The sequence below is a fragment of the Ochotona curzoniae genome, unplaced genomic scaffold, assembly GCF_017591425.1.
Source record: "Ochotona curzoniae isolate NIBS_2020 unplaced genomic scaffold, NIBS_Ocur_1.0 contig_2927, whole genome shotgun sequence".
NCBI lineage: Eukaryota > Metazoa > Chordata > Mammalia > Lagomorpha > Ochotonidae > Ochotona > Ochotona curzoniae.
Window position 1 is genome coordinate 6,781,351 of NW_024465654.1, and position 16,623 is coordinate 6,797,973.

General features: G+C 49.8%; 1 protein-coding gene across 3 annotated transcripts; it reads right to left on the reverse strand.

The window, feature by feature from the left end:
• Positions 1-349: 349 nt before the first annotated feature.
• PUS7L (pseudouridine synthase 7 like) lies at positions 350-15,834 on the reverse strand. 3 transcript variants are annotated; one of them, XM_040978910.1, is made up of 8 exons: positions 14,896-15,834; positions 12,212-12,371; positions 10,280-10,472; positions 7,388-7,486; positions 5,600-5,681; positions 3,635-3,915; positions 2,166-2,219; positions 350-678 (listed from the first exon to the last, which is right to left on the reverse strand). In XM_040978910.1, exons 1-8 carry the CDS (start codon positions 15,800-15,802, stop codon positions 352-354), a joined length of 2,103 nt encoding a protein of 700 aa, XP_040834844.1. In that variant the 5' UTR covers positions 15,803-15,834; the 3' UTR covers positions 350-351. The 3 variants fall into 3 exon arrangements, with proteins under 3 accessions (XP_040834844.1, XP_040834846.1, XP_040834845.1); XM_040978912.1 differs by lacking the exon at positions 14,896-15,834 and having other exon boundaries at positions 12,212-12,660; XM_040978911.1 differs by lacking the exons at positions 350-678; positions 2,166-2,219 and having other exon boundaries at positions 3,184-3,915.
• Between the last annotated feature and the right edge of the window lie 789 nt (positions 15,835-16,623).

Here is a 16,623-nt window from a genome sequence, read left to right on the forward strand (position 1 = left end):
AGGAAGAACGGTGAGCCAAGTGTTTCTTTGGTCTTCATGTCATGAAGGCATGTGAGTACAGGATAGCCTGCTGATGGTTGTTCTGACCAGTCCACTCAGAGCCAACGGGCAGCACATGGCTGCTCCTGCCTTCTCTCAAGATGCTCTGACTGCCGCCAACCCGCTGGCCAGTGTGCCTCCAAGGAACTACAGAACACGAACATGACTGCACAATCTTCTCCTGAAATGTTAGAGCTCGCAGTTTGGATGCTTCAAAGGATTTTAAGAGTGCAGTTCCCCAACATGGAACAAAGACCACTGATGCACCATGTGACCAGTGACACAGACACCACAGCACCTCTGGTGTCAGCGTCAGCCCTCGTGCTTCATCATTTCCCACAGGCACACTGTGGCGTAACAGGAAGCATCGAGGTCGAACGAGATCTTCAGAGACAAAGGCGCTCCACCGCTGGCGGTGCCTTCCGCTCTGACCGCAGAGCCCTGGTCCTCCAGGAGCTGGTGCACGACGCTGTGCGGCTGCTTCACGATGTGTCGGTAGCATCCTGGCACCTTCAGGGCCAGGGCAGGCAGCCTGAAGCTGCACGTCTGCAGGCCATCCCTGCTGAGCAGCTCCTGGTACCACCGCCCCACCAGGTTCTCTGGGTACTGAACGTTGTAGCCAGGCACAGGAAGAACCACCTGTGAAAGAGAAGCAACCAGACACACAGGACACGGCCTTGCAAGGACACAGCAGCCTGGCTTCTGTATGTCACGTCTGTTTCATGAGTGGAGCCCAGCTCTGCAACAGGGTCTAGCACGCACACCTCCCAGGCAGCCCAGAGCAGGCCAGGCCCCGGACACTGTGTGGTACTTTTCTCATCTGCCAGATGGACACCTATAACCAAGGTGGCCAACCACGCTCAAAATGCAGGTACATTTCATTAACCAGAGACACTGAATTTCTACAAAAATTACACAATCCCGACAGGTTATACTTTCTCTGACACCAGGTAAATGTACTGCTCAAAGGCATAATCACTGTTTTTGGTGGTAATTTAATATTTTCTCTTACTCAAAAATAAAAAAGCACCCAAGCAGCTGAAAAAACACGGCTTCATGAGTCATCCGGCCACCTGCGGGCTGCGCTGCCCTCCCTGCGGACTCCCCACAGCAGGAAAGGCGGAGCGCAGCGAGCAGGTCCAACGGCAGGCGCAGCACAGTGCTGCGGCCAGGCAGACTCCTCAAGGAGAGCCGGAGAGCAGCGGAGGAGTGGCGGAGCCCGGGCCTGGGGCCGGGCAGAGGGGGCGAGGCCTGCTCTCTAAGGAGGAGTGGCGGAGCCCGGGCCTGGGGCCGGGCAGAAGGGCAAGGCCTGCTCTCTACGGAGGAGTGGCGGGGCCTGGGCCTGGGGCCGGGCAGAGGGGCGAGGCCTGCTCTCTAGCTTGATTTTCCAAGTGCCCGAGTACAGCGTGTCCGCCTTGAAGCACTGTAAAGCAAAACCAGAGTATGATGACATTATTTTATTTTTAAAAAGCAGGGTGAGGGGCCCAGAGCAACAGCATAGTGATTAAAGTCCTTGCCTTGAACGTGCCAGGATCCCATATGGGCACTGGTTCTAATCCTGGCAGCTCCACTTCCCATCCAGCTCCCTGCCTGTGGCCTGGAAAAGCAATTAAGAATGGGCCAAAGCCTTGGGACCCTGCACCTGTGTGGGAGACCCGGAAGAGCTCCTTGCTCCTGGCTCCGGACTGGCTCAGCTCCAGCTGTTGCATTTGGGGAGTGAATCATCGGACGGAAGATCTTCCTCTCTGTCTCTGTATATCTGCCTTTTCAACAAAAATAAATAAATCTTAAAAAAAAAAAAAAAAAAGGCAGGGTGAGAGGCCAGCACTGCGGCTTGGCAGGCTGAGCAGGCGCTCCACAGTTCAGCCTGTGACCCAGCTTCCTGCGAACGGTCAGGAAATCAGAAGATGGCCCAAATGTTTAGGCACCTGCCATCCACATGGGGGGACAGCAGGAGCTTGTGGCTTCTGGCTTCAGCCTGGCCCAGCCTGGCTGCTGTGGACACTCGGGGAGTGAACCTGTATGATGGGAGATCAATCTCTCTTTTAAGGAGAGTCAACGTTTTGTCTTTTAGGGACAATGTGCACAAACAAATCTAAGTGATCGTGATTTTTAAGTGAATTTACCTGATGTATTGTATACGTATTAGCCAATTCCTCTTCCTTGGTAACCAGATGGACCTATTAAAAACAATGAAATATGATTCCCAACGTCCCAGATTCCCTCAGCACCCCAGCCCCATTCTGTGCGACCTGACTCCTGGACAAGCACGCTCCCATCAGGGTCTCCCAGGGCTGCACCTGCATGAGCCTGTCCAAGCACCAGACTGTTCTCCAAGTTGGGCCGTCCTCGACTGCTTTCCCAGGCCACAAACAGGGAGCTGGATGGGAAGCGGGGCTGCCGGAATTTGAACTGGCGCCCATATGGAATCCCAGTGTGTGCAAGCCAAAAAGACTTAGCTACTTGGCTACCGTGCCGGGCCCATGCCTATCAAATTTAGATAAATATATATATATATACACAGAGACATACTTGAACATCTCTTATCCTTTCGTGCTCTAACACTCAGTCATGTTATGGTGCTAACTACATAAAGTATGCTCCAGTGCTTTCACTGATTTTTGAAACTTGTCTGTGAAGCGGAGGTGATGATGCTGCAGCACAGTAAGCTGCTCTGCATCTGAGTCGTGTGATGTATTTCCGGGTCAATGACCTACTTCAGGCGCAGCACACCGGAAGCACTTCACTGGAGGCAACGTCTCTAGGTCATTAACAGGAAAAGGGCAAATCTGGCTCACACCTTGCCTATCCAAGTCACACTCGGGGCTGGGGCAGCACACCAGGCCGATCCTCCCCTTGCAGAGCTGAGAATCCACAGGAGTGCTGGGTCAAGTCCCGGCTGCTCCACTTCCATCCAGCTTCCTGCTTAGAATCTGGGAAGGTAGCAGAGGCCGGCTCAAGTCCTTGGTCCCTGCACCCACATGGAGGACCCAGAAGAAGCTCGTGGCTCCCGGCTGTGGATGGGCTCAGCTGTGACCATACAACCATTTGTGGAGTGAGCCAGCAGATGAAAAACCTCTCTAGGTCTCTACTTCTCTCAGTAAACTCTGCCTTTCAGATAAAAATAAGTAAATCTTTAGAAATAAAATACACACATTACATGCCCCATATATCATTACTATAAAAACCTATTTTTCCTGCCTTTTCAGAGTTTGAGCTTTAAGCCTCCAATTCCTACTTTTTTCTTCTCGATGTTAACAGAATACGATTTCTGGTGGCACAGACTTTAATGAAAGTATCCAGAAAATTCTAGCAAGACATGGCCAAACCAGACTGCTGCTCTGGAAGAGCCCCTGCTGTGAAGTCAGGACAACAGCCGGGGTAGTACTTTCAGAGGGACCCTCGGGGGCATGACTTGCACTATTGTCTTTAAAGGAAGCTTTACGGCCCCTCACTCCACAGCAGTCTTATTTTACCATTTACCGGTAAGCACTAAGCCTCATCTGGCAGCAAAGTAGAAGACAGTGATGAGGAAACGCAAATAAAAGAAAATAACCAGTGTGTTCAAAGTGTCTCTGCCTCCCACAATACGCACGCTGGTGTCGGATTGCTCCCTCTCGTCAGGAGCGTGGCCCACGCGCACCAGGTCGCCTGCCACCACTCTGCTTCCGTAGGCCCCGAGCCTGTAAGACACAGCCTCATTCCAGACTTGGCTGCTGTAGGCATGGACGTAGAACATGCGCATGGCGTAGGGCAAACAGAACCACACATCTTTACAGCCCTCCTCCGTCAGGCCGAAGCGACGCAGGGACTCCAGCAGGGCTCTCTCTCGAACTTTGAACTCAGGCATCATTGCGAGCGTGCCTTTGGCATCCTCTGAAAGAGCAAACCAGAGTCAGCCCCGGGGACTCGGAGGCCAGCCCCGCAGGCCTGTGCCGGGCAAGAGTCGTGAACATCACACGAACGTGCTAACGCTACTCTAAACCCGGCCACACTCACGCGCAGGTCTGAGACAACGGCACTCCTAGGCCTCACTCAGCTTCAACAAAGAGCAGGAGAGAAAGGAGCTGTGGGCACACTTGGGACAGCTGCATCTCCTCCGCCCCCGCTGCTCCACTGCGGACCCAGCTCTCCGTTCCTGCACAGCTGGGAGGCAGTGGCTGGCAGTGGGGACCTGGGCTGGAGTGGCTGGCTTGTGGCTTCAGCCTGGCACTATCCTACTGTTGCAGGCACTTAGGCAGTGAACCAAGACAGAGAAAGCTTCTCTGTCTTTCCTTCTCTCTCTCATTCTGCCTTTCAAATAGATAAATAAAAATTAAGCAAAGAAGCCAAGCATTGGTAATCGCGTGCCACAGATCTTCACATCAGAATAAACTACAAACAAAATACTCAGTTTAAATACACTGCTGAGCTGGTAGGGACTGGCAATTCCTTACTGCTGATTTCTTCATATGTACACACACACACATATGCACACAATATGCATAAATAATATAAATGTACATATACACACAGACTCACACACATATACACACATTTCAGAGAGAGACAGGTGGATGGATGCTTGGATAGGCAAGGAGCTGGAGAACTCTCACTCACTGGTTTACTGCCTAAATGACCAGCCCCTCCTGGCCAAGACTGGGTCCAGGTGAAGCCAGGAGGGCGGCAGGGACTCTGCTGCTCGAGCCGTCACCTGGTGCCTCCCAGGACACACATCTGCAGGGAGCTGGAGTCAGGGGCAGGAGCGACACAGACCCTCCTAAGGATGTGAAGTGCCCATCCCAGGAGCTAGAGACTGGACAGCTGCGATCGTGGCTACACAGAATTTCTAGAACCAAAAAGGACTGTGATCTGGATGCTGCAAGAGCACAGTCACCAGCCAAGGTGATGCTTTCTCAGATGCAGCCCACTGCACCTGCCAGCAGATGCTTACTTGGGTGGGGCCTTGAACTGGACTGAAACACACCCGGGGTTTCTCACACAGGCTGAGGAAATGAATCATCACGTCACACCTGTTCACGTGGGACTACCAAAGCCAAGCCCGTGCCACACACGTTCGGTCACAGACACCGGTCCTTCCTCCTGCTGAGCACTCAGCAACTGCCACATTTACTCAGCTTTCAAAATCAAGAGGGCCGAGCAGTGACGACATCAAAAACCACACATGAAGCACCGGACAGTGTGGACGAGCTCTCGCCAGTTAACACCTGTCTCCTCCAGCTGTGACGAATGACTCTGCCATCAGTTCTGTTTGCACAACATCATCAGTGCTGGTACACACACAATTGCCACAGCAGGCTTAGCATTTGAACTCCCCTCTTCCCACAGGATGTTGGCCAAGGAACCCGAAAAAAATATTTCTCTGCTACCTCTACCCCAAAGCAAGAGTCAGAACAGACAAAATCCCAGAGATTTGGCAACAAACGCATGGGTCATGGAACAAAATGGTTCATCATACAACACACAACAATCTACGCCTTCTCAGTCATGTCTGCTGGTCTAACTTTTACATTACTCAGCTACCTGATTTTGTTTAGGTTAAAGCAGTTACACAACATACCAGTTTCAAGAAAATATCTCTTTGCTCTATTTACAGGATCATCCACATCTTCTGGTGTCAAAAATAATTTTACAGACTTCACCTTGAGAAACCAAGCAAACAGATACTGAATTAAAAAAAGGAAAAGATTCAAACTCTGGCAACTTAAAAGTTTACGCACTGAATAAGGATATTTGATGCTATGATTTTCTCAACAGGCTTTCAAAAACTAAACCACATTATAAATAGAAACACCTCTGTACAAAATAACTCTATTAACAGGCTTAAAGCATCATGGGCAAAGAGCCCATCCCTTCCAGACTTTTCATTCTCATTCTTCGCATCTGCTGCCATGCTACAGACACGATGTGAGGGGAGACCCAAGTCCTCAGATTTCACCAATACCTACAGGAAAAAACATCAAGTCACACATTACTTAGGTTCATAATTCCCTGAACTCTTTGATCTTAAAAATAACTGCCATAACATCAAGAAGTTGCCAGTGTTACCATTTTATGGTAAACCAAAAATAATAGATGTGCTTTTCTTAGATGCTGTTAACTAGTTTATATTTTTTATCACGGTCTCCAGCACTAAGATTTATTCCTGACTATGTGTCTTACAGTAGAGAAGGTTCTTAAAAGAGATTATCCAATCCAAAGTCCTACCCAATTGTTCTTTTTTCAGCATTCACTCATTGAGATATTCATTATGACAGTAACAAATGGACTGGACCTATGCCATGTGCTTGGTGCTGTGTGAGGGATCCTGGTTGAGGGACCAGGGACAGGCAGTTGAGCAGGAGACGGCAGATGTTCACCGTGCCAACGGAAGACTCGGTGACAACCACAAGACACACTAACTTTGGGGGAGAGGCGTATGCTGCTGCAGCCCTGGGCTACGGGGGCTCCACCTGCCCTGACGTTCAGAAGACCACAAAGGCCAGGGAAGCAGCGTTTCTTGGCAGAGAAGGACCTGGCACTGAGTGCCAAGACCAGCCTCGCGGACAGTCCACAAACAGCTGTAACACCTAAAACTCACGCTTGGCAGCGGCCTCTCCACACTCACCAGCTTGTGGAGAACAGAGGAAATCATCTCAAATCACAGCTTGTTAAGAGACACAGTGGTCGAGCCTGGTATGATGGCCTAACAGCTAAAGGCCTCGCCTTGAATACACCAGGATTCCACATGGGCACCAGTTCTAATCCCAGCAGCTCCACTTCCCATCCAGCTCCCTGCTTGTGACCTGAGAAAGCAGTTGATGACGGCCCAAAGACTTGGGACCCTGCACCCACATGGGAGACCTGAAGGAAGTTCCTGGCTCCTGGCTTTGGACTGGTACAGCAGCGGCTATTGCGGTCACTTGGGGAGTAAATCATCGGATTGAAGATCTTCCTCTCTTGTCTCTCCTGCTCTCTGTTTATCTGACTTTGTCATAAAAATAAATAAATCTTAAAAAAGAGAGAGAGAGAGAGATACGGTGTTTTCTGCTCCTTCTCTCATTCAGCCCCCACCCCACAAGCAGTGCTGCTGTAGAAACCAAGTCTCGAGCCGACACCGTGCTTGTTTTCCTGGCAGTATACCCATGCCACGAGACATCCGAGAGGCAGCCCGGACCGTCTGAGATCCTGAGCCCTGCTAGGTGCCCCCAGACTGCCAAGTCTCAGGAAGGAAGCCACAGAAATGCCCGATTGCCAGGGCCAGGGAGCCTTTTTTTGTGCCAAGGGTCACATGGACACTTATAACATCACTTTCAGGCCATACGGTATCAATAATAAAACAGATCAAATTGTTTTTTAAAATTCATACCATCTCATTCTTCAGCAAGGCCAATCCAATTTGGTCCGTATGAACTTTCTTTCCCTTCCCAAATCTTTGAGGTCCATAGTAATTCACAAAGCCTTTATTCTACAAAGACAAAATAGCCAACTAAGAGAAAAATACACACAATTATGTCAAACTATGTCATCACAGTTTTAATGCAAGAATTCTGCAATCACCAGTAACTGCACAGGACCGTACTGTCTGAGACATACTAAGTGCTCGTTTCCTCTGACCATAGGACAGTCTCAGGCCTGAGCCTTACTCCTTCTGGATTCTTCTGTTTTCCTCTGACCATAGGAACAAGAAGCAGGTTTATGTTCAAATCCTGCAAGTTACGGCTCCCTTATGCAATCATATGCTCCTCAGGAGGCCCCAGTTTCTGAAATCCTGAGCCAAGAAAATGCCACATGGTCCTGGGGGACAGCAGCACCCAAGTGGCCCCTCGATTCCAAGAAATGGACACACATTTCACACCTGGACAAGATTCTGGAGGCCAAGTTTTCAAACTGTCACCTTATTACTGCAGGCTTTAAAGACTGGCCACTAGCTAAGCCTGGACTCACTAGAGTCCACCAGCACCGGCCAGTTTCTGGAAGGGCAGAGGAGGTGTCCTCACCCTCTCTGCAAGGAGAACACACACTTCCTCAGCCAACAGCTGCTGCCCATCACCAGGCTGGCCTGCTCAGGCCGAAGGGCCGACACAAGCCGTCCTGGACAGGGACAAAAGGAACTGCACCTTTTGCTTTTGTCACTCATGAACATCAGGTGCAGACCAAATAAAGTCTCCCTGAAGCAAACCTCACAGCTCAGAGGTTCTGATAATACCGAGTTTGGACAAAGCAACATTAGATAAAACCTCTGAACAATCATTTTCCCCAGCAAATCACAAAAAAAGAAAAAAAAAAAAAAAGGCTTACAATGGAGATACCCCCTGTAAAAGAAAATGCAGATTCCTGTTTTCACGGTTTCTCAATACACTCCCCTAATCATGAAACCCACCAAAGCTGGCTAAAGCTGAGATGACTTCTAACAGGAGGTCCTAATTCTTAACTGCCTATTGATAAGTACCAAGGAAAGATGGACAATCAACGCCATCAGAGTTCAGAGAAGCCACCTCTATTTTCAGGAGAGAAGATGTTAGCAGCAGCTTTTCAGAGGGAATAAAGGCAGAACCACAGCAAGATCCATCAACAAGAAAGGTCCAAATCACGCCAGGGCATTTCACCCGAGAATGCCCGTCTACATGCGGGCAAAGGGCCTCTGAGGAAGGACCACCGAGGCCAGTCAGCTCACTGCAGATGTCTACCTGCTTGAGAGGCATAAGCTGCTTCTCAGGGTCAGCTACAGGGCAGAATCACTTCAAGAGCTTTAGAAAAGGCGCATGCCACGGCCAGCAATGTGCCATGTGAGTTAAGCAGCAGCCCGCAGTGCCAACATCCCACACAGACTCCAGAGCGAGACCAGGCTGCTACACTTCTGATCCAGCTTCCTGCCAGTGTGCCTATGAAAGCAGCAGAAGATAGTCAAGTTCCTGGGCCCTGGCTTGCATGCGTGGTTCCTGGTTGCCACCCAGCTGGCACCAGCCACTGCAGCCATTTGCGGGGTGAGCCAGTGAGTACATCTCTCAACCCTCTCTCTCTCACTCTTTTCCTTGACCCTGCCTTGCAAATAAATAAATCTTAAAAGACAATATATAAACATACCTAAGTCATTAGACAACACATTGCCCTTTGACTGGCTTCAAACTGGAAGGTGCTGAGATCTTTAAAAGGCTGCTCAGGCTGGAGGCCCGGTGCAGTGGTGCTGCAGCCTACTGTCCATCCTGTGGACACTGGTGCTTCTCCCAGCTGCTCCACTTACAATCCATCTCTGCTTATCACCTGGGAAAGCAGCAAGGATGGCTTAAGTCCTTGGGACCCTGCACCCATGTGGCAGACCTGAGGAGGCGCCTGGCTCCCCTGGCTTCAGATCAGCTGGGCTCTGGCTTTTGCAGCCATCTGGGGAGTGAACCAGAGGACAGAAGACTTCTCTCTTTATCTCTCCCTCTCTGTGAAGTCTGCCTTCCAAGCAAAAATAAATAAATCTTAAAAAGAAAAAAACCTGCTTTGGCTGAGAACTACTGGTCTAGGCCAAAGGTCAAACACCTAGTGCCTTCAGGTAATCAGCCCCACGCACATTTCTGTAAATAAGGTTTTGCTGTTACACAGCTCATGCCTGTCTGTGGTGCCTCCACGCAGCCGACGGATCGTCACTGAGCCCTTCGCAGTAGGGACAACCAGACTGAAGCCTACAGCTATACACATGGATTAACATGTCAGGCAGCTCTCACGTAAAAATGTAGGTAGTCTTATCATAAGATATTAAAATATGACTTGCAACTCATTTGAAGAAAATTCAACATTAGGTTAAAAAGAAAAAAAAAGATTGCATACAATTCTGAAATATAATCATTTACCAAGAATTTTGAAGATAATCGTTGAACAAAATTTACAAACAATAATCCCTCTTCTATCTGGGCAGTTCCTAAAATGAATCTTTATGTTTTGCTTTAATACAAAAGTACGTTAAGAAAAAAAAATACCAACTAGGCTAACGGCCCCAAAGATCTCTTTACAGAGGTGTCAAGCGGGCCTGGGGCTGGCCTGGGGCTGGCCTGGGGCTGGCCAGCCACCCTGGAGCGCAGGAGCAGGTCCCTAATGACCTCTTTACAGAGGTGTCACTCGGGCCTGGGGCTGGCCTGGGGCTGGCCGGCTGCCCTGGAGCGCAGCAGCAGGTCCCTAATGATCTCTTTACAGAGGTGTCAGGCGGGCCTGGGGCTGGCCTGGGGCGGGCCTGGGGCCTCCCTGGAGCGCAGCAGCAGGTGCAGCCAGTCTTTACCTTCACAGTTTCGATGGCCTCCAGGACCCTCTCGGCCACGGGTGCAGAGTCGCCGGGCTGACTTCTTACATCCCTGACCACAATGTCAAAGTGGTTTCCTTGCAGCTGGCCGAGCCTCAGGGCCTCGCTCGCAGGCCGCACGTTAAACACATTCATTCTCTTATTCTCGACGATTTTCTCAATATCTTTAAACCTGTAGGTGACATGTCACACAAACTCAGCTAAATCTTACACTTACATTTTGCTTTAATAGAAGGGTTTAAAAGCTAGTTGCTGGGCGACCCATGTATGAGAACAGTAATAGAGATTATTTTGCATTCTTATTCGTACATCTGTTATTTCAATAAATGTTTACTACTTACTCAGGTGGATAATACTAAGAGTTCAGTCAAAGCATACTTCCTGCCGCCCTGGCCCCGCACATGTGCATCACGCCAGGACACACCGCAGGCAGGTTTCTTCAGGCTCTCACCCGGATCTGCCCCTTCTCTCCTAAGACTGTCCTGACAACACGCCAAGGAGAATCCCTCGGAACTGAGACTTCCCCCTTACACTTTAATCCTTCGCAACACCTGTATGCTACATTCCAGGCGGCTAAACCCAACTTTCAGACTCTGCAGGGGATCAGAGAACTCTCCCATTCCATCCACCTTTCCTACGGTTTTTCAGGGAGTCATCAGCTCTGTTAGACAGCCTTTACTCGAGCTGAGTGTCCCTTCAGAGCTCTGGGATTTTACATCTGGTAAAATCCTACCAGGACTTAAAAGGAACTCAAAATGGACATCCCTCAGTAATGAAGGCATCCCGCTTTCCGTCACTGCCTTTCGTAATTAAGAAGCAGCCTTTGGCCTAAACACGCCTGCTCACACCTGCAGTTCTCGGACCCACACGGCTCCAGGCCTCGGAGGAGATGAGGGGCACACGGTCACACGCAGAGTGGACACTGGCCGCCTGACAAGCAGTGGCCGGCACATCAGGGCTACCTCACTCAACTTTCCAGAGTTATCTGAGTCAATATCCGTAAGACACGGACGCGCCAGAACCGTTAGCACAGTCCTCTTTACAGAAAACGCTGGGAGTCTAAAACAAATCAGTCTGATGACAGGTGCGATTCTGAAATACTTTGTGACATAAACTTTTATATAGCAATATTTAACATTTAGAGTGTATTCATTTGAAAGGCAAAGAAGGTCAAAGTGAGAGAAGAAAGCTCCACCTCCTGGTTTACTCCAGTACAGCCAGGGCAGGACCACACCAAAGCCAAAGACCCAGAAATCCACCCAGGCCTTCCATGCGAGCACAGGGACCCACGCACTGGAACCACACCAAAGCCAGAGACCCAGAAATCCACCCGGGCCTTCCACGCAAGCACAGGGACCCATGCACTGGAACCACACCAAAGCCAGAGATCCAGAAATCTACCCGGGCCTTCCACGCGAGCACAGGGACCCAGGCACTGGAGACACCATCTGCTTCCCTTTCCACTTTCCCCAGATACAGGAAAAAAAAAAGGAGTTTGGAGGCAGTTGTCTTATCCACTTTCACCCATTCCTCCACCCTTCCCACGTTAATTGGCTTTCCACATGGGCATGCATCTTTCTCAACTACTTAGAAGCATCATCAAAAATAAACTGTATTATTAAAAAAAAAAAAAGCAAGCAAGCAGAGATGGGGAAGCGGCACAGTGGCTCAACAGGCTAATCTTCCGCCTGCCAGTGCCAGCATCCCATATGGGCACTGGTTTGTATCCTAGGTGCTCCACTTGCAATCCAGTTCCCTGGTTATGGCCTGGAAAGCAGAGGACAGTCCAAGTGTTCGGGCCCCTGATGAGAACTGTAGTCAGAAGAGCTTCCCCAGCGCGCAGTGCCGCTCTGCGGGCAAGTCCGTGCTGACAGCGCGAGGCACACGAAGGCGCCCCCACGGAGCCATTACCTCTCCGGGGTCACTTTCCTAACCACCATGGCTTGGTAGGTGACGGCCTTCTTGTCCTTCAGGCCTGCATAGCTGAAATCTGCAGGAGTCACACCAAGTTTGGCAGCTAGAAAATCAATTGCTTCAAACATTTCCACATTTTCCTTTCGGAGGGTAAAAGCTGAAACAAAATTAATCCTTGGTTATAAGAAAAGCAGTTTCCACATGTCAATCACATTCTTAGGCGACTAACGGATTAGTGTAATGACACAATTACACAAGACTATCTTTAAACAAAACACTAATAAACATCACAGAGTTCCACTATTATTTTGAAAACACCAGCTGACTCCAGACGTACGGAGTGGGAGCTCAGACACAGTGGGTTCAGCATCAGAAGCCCACAGCCCATAGCAGAGTCCCGGCCAGCGTCCCGCCTGCTCTGCTTCCGATGCAGCTTCCTGCTGATGCTACTGGCAAGGAGCTGGGTCTGTGCTGCCCGGCAGGAGATCCAGGTGCAGGTCCTGGTTCCCACCTTAGCCCGACGTCTCTCCTCCTTCCACACACTGCCTTTCAACAAACAGATGCTTTAGAAAAGAGATAGAAATTTAAAAAATCAAGTTCCTTAATGTGGGATTTGTATTCAGCCCAAACACACTTTGGTTTCCCAGGTGCTACTTCCACTCACACCTCCCGTGATCCTGAGCTAGAGATGCGCTAGAACATTCTTCAGCTTTGCATTCTGGCACGCGGGGCCCCAAAAGGCATGCATTCTCTCACTCACTCCTGTTCCTTCCTCAGAAAGCCACAACAGAGGCACTTTGCCCGAGAATTCTTTTCAGACACTAAGACCCCAGGCAAGGATTAAGCTGCTTTTGTTCACCACTATTGTATCCTCATTCTAGAACACGTGAAAGAACAGTCAAGCACTTGTGGACACAAGGGGAAATGTGTGGCCCAGACAGGAGCTGACTGCTGCATGCTGCACACCTCCACGAGCGATGACTGCATGCAGCACCCAGCACTCTCGCGTCTGCTTCCCCCCAGCGAACGCAGCTCCAGGACAGCAGTGCACTGTCACCACACCTGCCTCCACAGCGGGCCGCTCAGCGCAAGCGCAGAGAGCCAGCAGCCAGTACTTCCGGCCAGGACAATGCTGGCCACGACACTGGGAACATCCGGCCCAGAGGATATCACTGCCTGACTTGCCTGCACTATTAGCCCACTGCCCGAGTACAAAAGTACGTTTTTAGCCACAAAACTGTAAAATTTAGAATAGTGACATTTAAGACAATCAGATCTTTGAATGTTAAGGAGAATGAGACCTGTTCAATTATAAACATTTAACTGATTTATATTTATCTTTTCATGTTAATTCTTAAGTTAATGAGCAATATGGAAACATTCATATAAACTTAATGGTCACGAATTTATGAGTTTAATTTGTAAAGTTTATAGCATATCCCTAATCACTTGGGAAAATCAAAGTATTCAAAAGAACAACAACTAAATCAAATTTTAAAATTCAATTTCAGAGACTTATACTTTAAGCCATGCTGAAATAATTTGGAATCAGACAACCTCCCATGGCAAATAAACAGAAAACTGGAGCAAACATTGAAACCACACGCTTTCAGACAATGAGGAACAAGGCACCTCAAGACTGTGATCCCAAAGAAAAGCCAGTGTGAACCCCCAAAACCTCCTGGTGTAGCCCAGAGCCCCAGGAGGGCACAATGATCCTGCAGGGTAGAGGGTGAGATGTGCCTGGGAGTGCAGCGGGCGACGGCCCAAATGCTTGGGTCCTGTGGCAGACTCAGACATGGGTCCAGGCTCCTGGCTTATAGCTAGTCCAGATCTGCCTGTTTATCTACCTGGAGAACCAGCAGATAGGAGAGCCCCTTTTCTCTCTCTGCTTTTCCATCTTTCAAATAAACAAATATTTTTAAAAAGTAAATACTACAGAAAAAAAGAAACTTTCTATCCTTCAAGTAGGGAACAGAAAAGTTATGCCTGGATTTGCACCCCATGGTAGGTCTTAGCTCCATCTCCTAAAACACGAATTCTAGGAACACTGCCGCAGAGCAGCAGCAGCCCCAAGAGTGCTGCCCGAGCACCTGCAGACGCCCCCCCGAGAATGGTGGGCAGAGATTCCCCTCCCGGCTGAACACATCCTCCAGCAGACTCAGAGGCGAGGCGAGCACTGCAAAAACTCCTTCCTCTCTCTAAACGCTTCATTTCAACTAAAGTGGCTTTCAGATCCCTGGGTACTGACATGGTTGGACTGCTGGGAGCAGCCCTCTCCCCTTCTCACCCCACCTGCCCCAGATACAGGAAGAAAAAAGGAGATTGGTGGCAGCTATCTTACCCGCTTTCCCCCATTCCTCCTTCCTCTGCACCTAGCTGAATGGATCCCTCTCAACTATGTAAACATCATCAAAAATAAAACGAATTATTATTAATATATATATGAAATTGGCACTCACTGTCAATTCTTAGTGCAAAATAACCGTTCCACTTTGCCCATGTCTGTTACCCACTCTTTCATGAATAAGGATCATTTCCGCTCTCAGAGTAAACTACAAATCTTTATGTTCCACTAAGCAACACACCCACGTGTTCCCTCCGATTCCGCTCTGCTTCATTCACTTGAGCTTCTTCGCACAAATCTTCACTTTAAAAGCGACAACGGCGCACTGAAGTACCTGTGTGCGCGACCTCTGCCCACTGGCCGAGGGACCCCTTCCTGGCCTTGTGCGCTCTGTCCCGAAATCTCACTGTCACCACCACCTTCGGGTCTCTGGCACTGCCACCCAGCTCAGGGAAAGACTTGGACTCCACGAGGCCCCCAAATCTTTTGTGGACAAAAAGGTGGACAGCTCTTCTGCGTTCTTTGTTCGTATCAGGCTTAAAAGAAAAGGTGGAATTTTCTTCTTTTGCATTCAAATATGTAAAAAAGCCAGCTGCTTCTTCTTCGGACACCAAGTGACAGAGTTCTTTATACCTAAGATTTGGTTTTACAACAATTGCACTGTCTTTTATTAAAGTTATTAAAAAAGGAAATTTTTGTCTCACAGCCGTATGTAAAGCAGCCCTCTGGTTTTTGTTACAAGTTTTGGCCAAGGGAAATTCAGGAGATGATTCAACCAGCTCAGTCCCTGAATTCCACTTCTCTTTCAATTCAAGGGCAAACTCACTCAGCTGCTCATTTGTTTTTTCATCTAAAAACGAGCTTATCACGTCCGCTGCATCTTCTTCAGTCTTGCAGGTCCTACCACTGAGGGGACCTTCCTGGTCGCCAGGCGACCTGTCTGAACCACGGGGGTCCGCATCGGGGCACCTGGCCGCAGCATTAGCCCCCTGGCTACTACCTTCATCACCGGACACGTTTTGAAGATCCAGTTTTGGCCTTTTGGCCAAATTGTCTGGCTCAACAACGTGGCTCTTGCTGGTAAGTTCATCAAGGGGCTTAGTGACCAACCTTCCCTGTTCGTCAAGCTCGGTAACCACGAAGTCACTTGGAGAGCTTCTGATGCTGCCGCAGAAGCCAATGTGATCGCTCATGAAACACAAAGAATCACGCCAGCTCCTGTCACCGGCATCCTCCTCCATTCTCAGCTATCCCTGCAAAAGAAGCACAGGGACACTTACCACAAAGGAACAGGTTTGCACGTCTTTAATTCGGCATCGTTTTTAATTTTGAGTTTCCTGAAGAGAACTGAGTAACTTGTACCTATGCCTGTATATTCCGACTTCTCTGGGTGAACCGGCAGGTGGACAAGCCAGGTTAAGTGCTGACCTGTGTCCTGCCTTCCATGCTCCAGACTAGACTCGCCATCCGAGCCTCAACTGGGCCATTTCAGTATTTGTGGGTCCACAAACAAGAAACCAGGGATGCACAGTGATCTGCCTAAACCCCACACTGGAAGCGTCAAATGTTCAGCTAATTCCAAAGAACTTGACGCGTCAGGGTTGGCGACACAACAGGGAAACGACCGTGGGTGAAGCTCTGACCCTCCTAGCTTCTGGTCCCACCCCAAGAAGGCATGTCGGCCAGGACAGCCGCAGCACTGGCCAGGGGGGAGAGGCAGCTCTCGCCCACGCTCCTAGCCGAGGGGTGCAGCGGCGCCCTCAGTCAACCCCAGAGAAGGCATCCAACCAACAGGCCACCCCGCTGGGGGCGTCCTCTTTCACACACACACAATGCTATTTAGCTTCCCACAAAACATGTCTAGCCAGTTCTTCCTAAAAAATTCTTTGTTGTCCGTCCGTGAGGTGGGCGGCACGCGGCCCTGACGGACGGGGTGCGACGTCCCGAGGCGGCCTCCGTGCTAGCAAGGCGAGCGGCCACGCGGGGCCAGCGCTTCTCCCCAGACACCTTACCTGGCCAGCTGGGCCAGCCGTACGCACCGACCGCTAATGCCCGGCAGAGG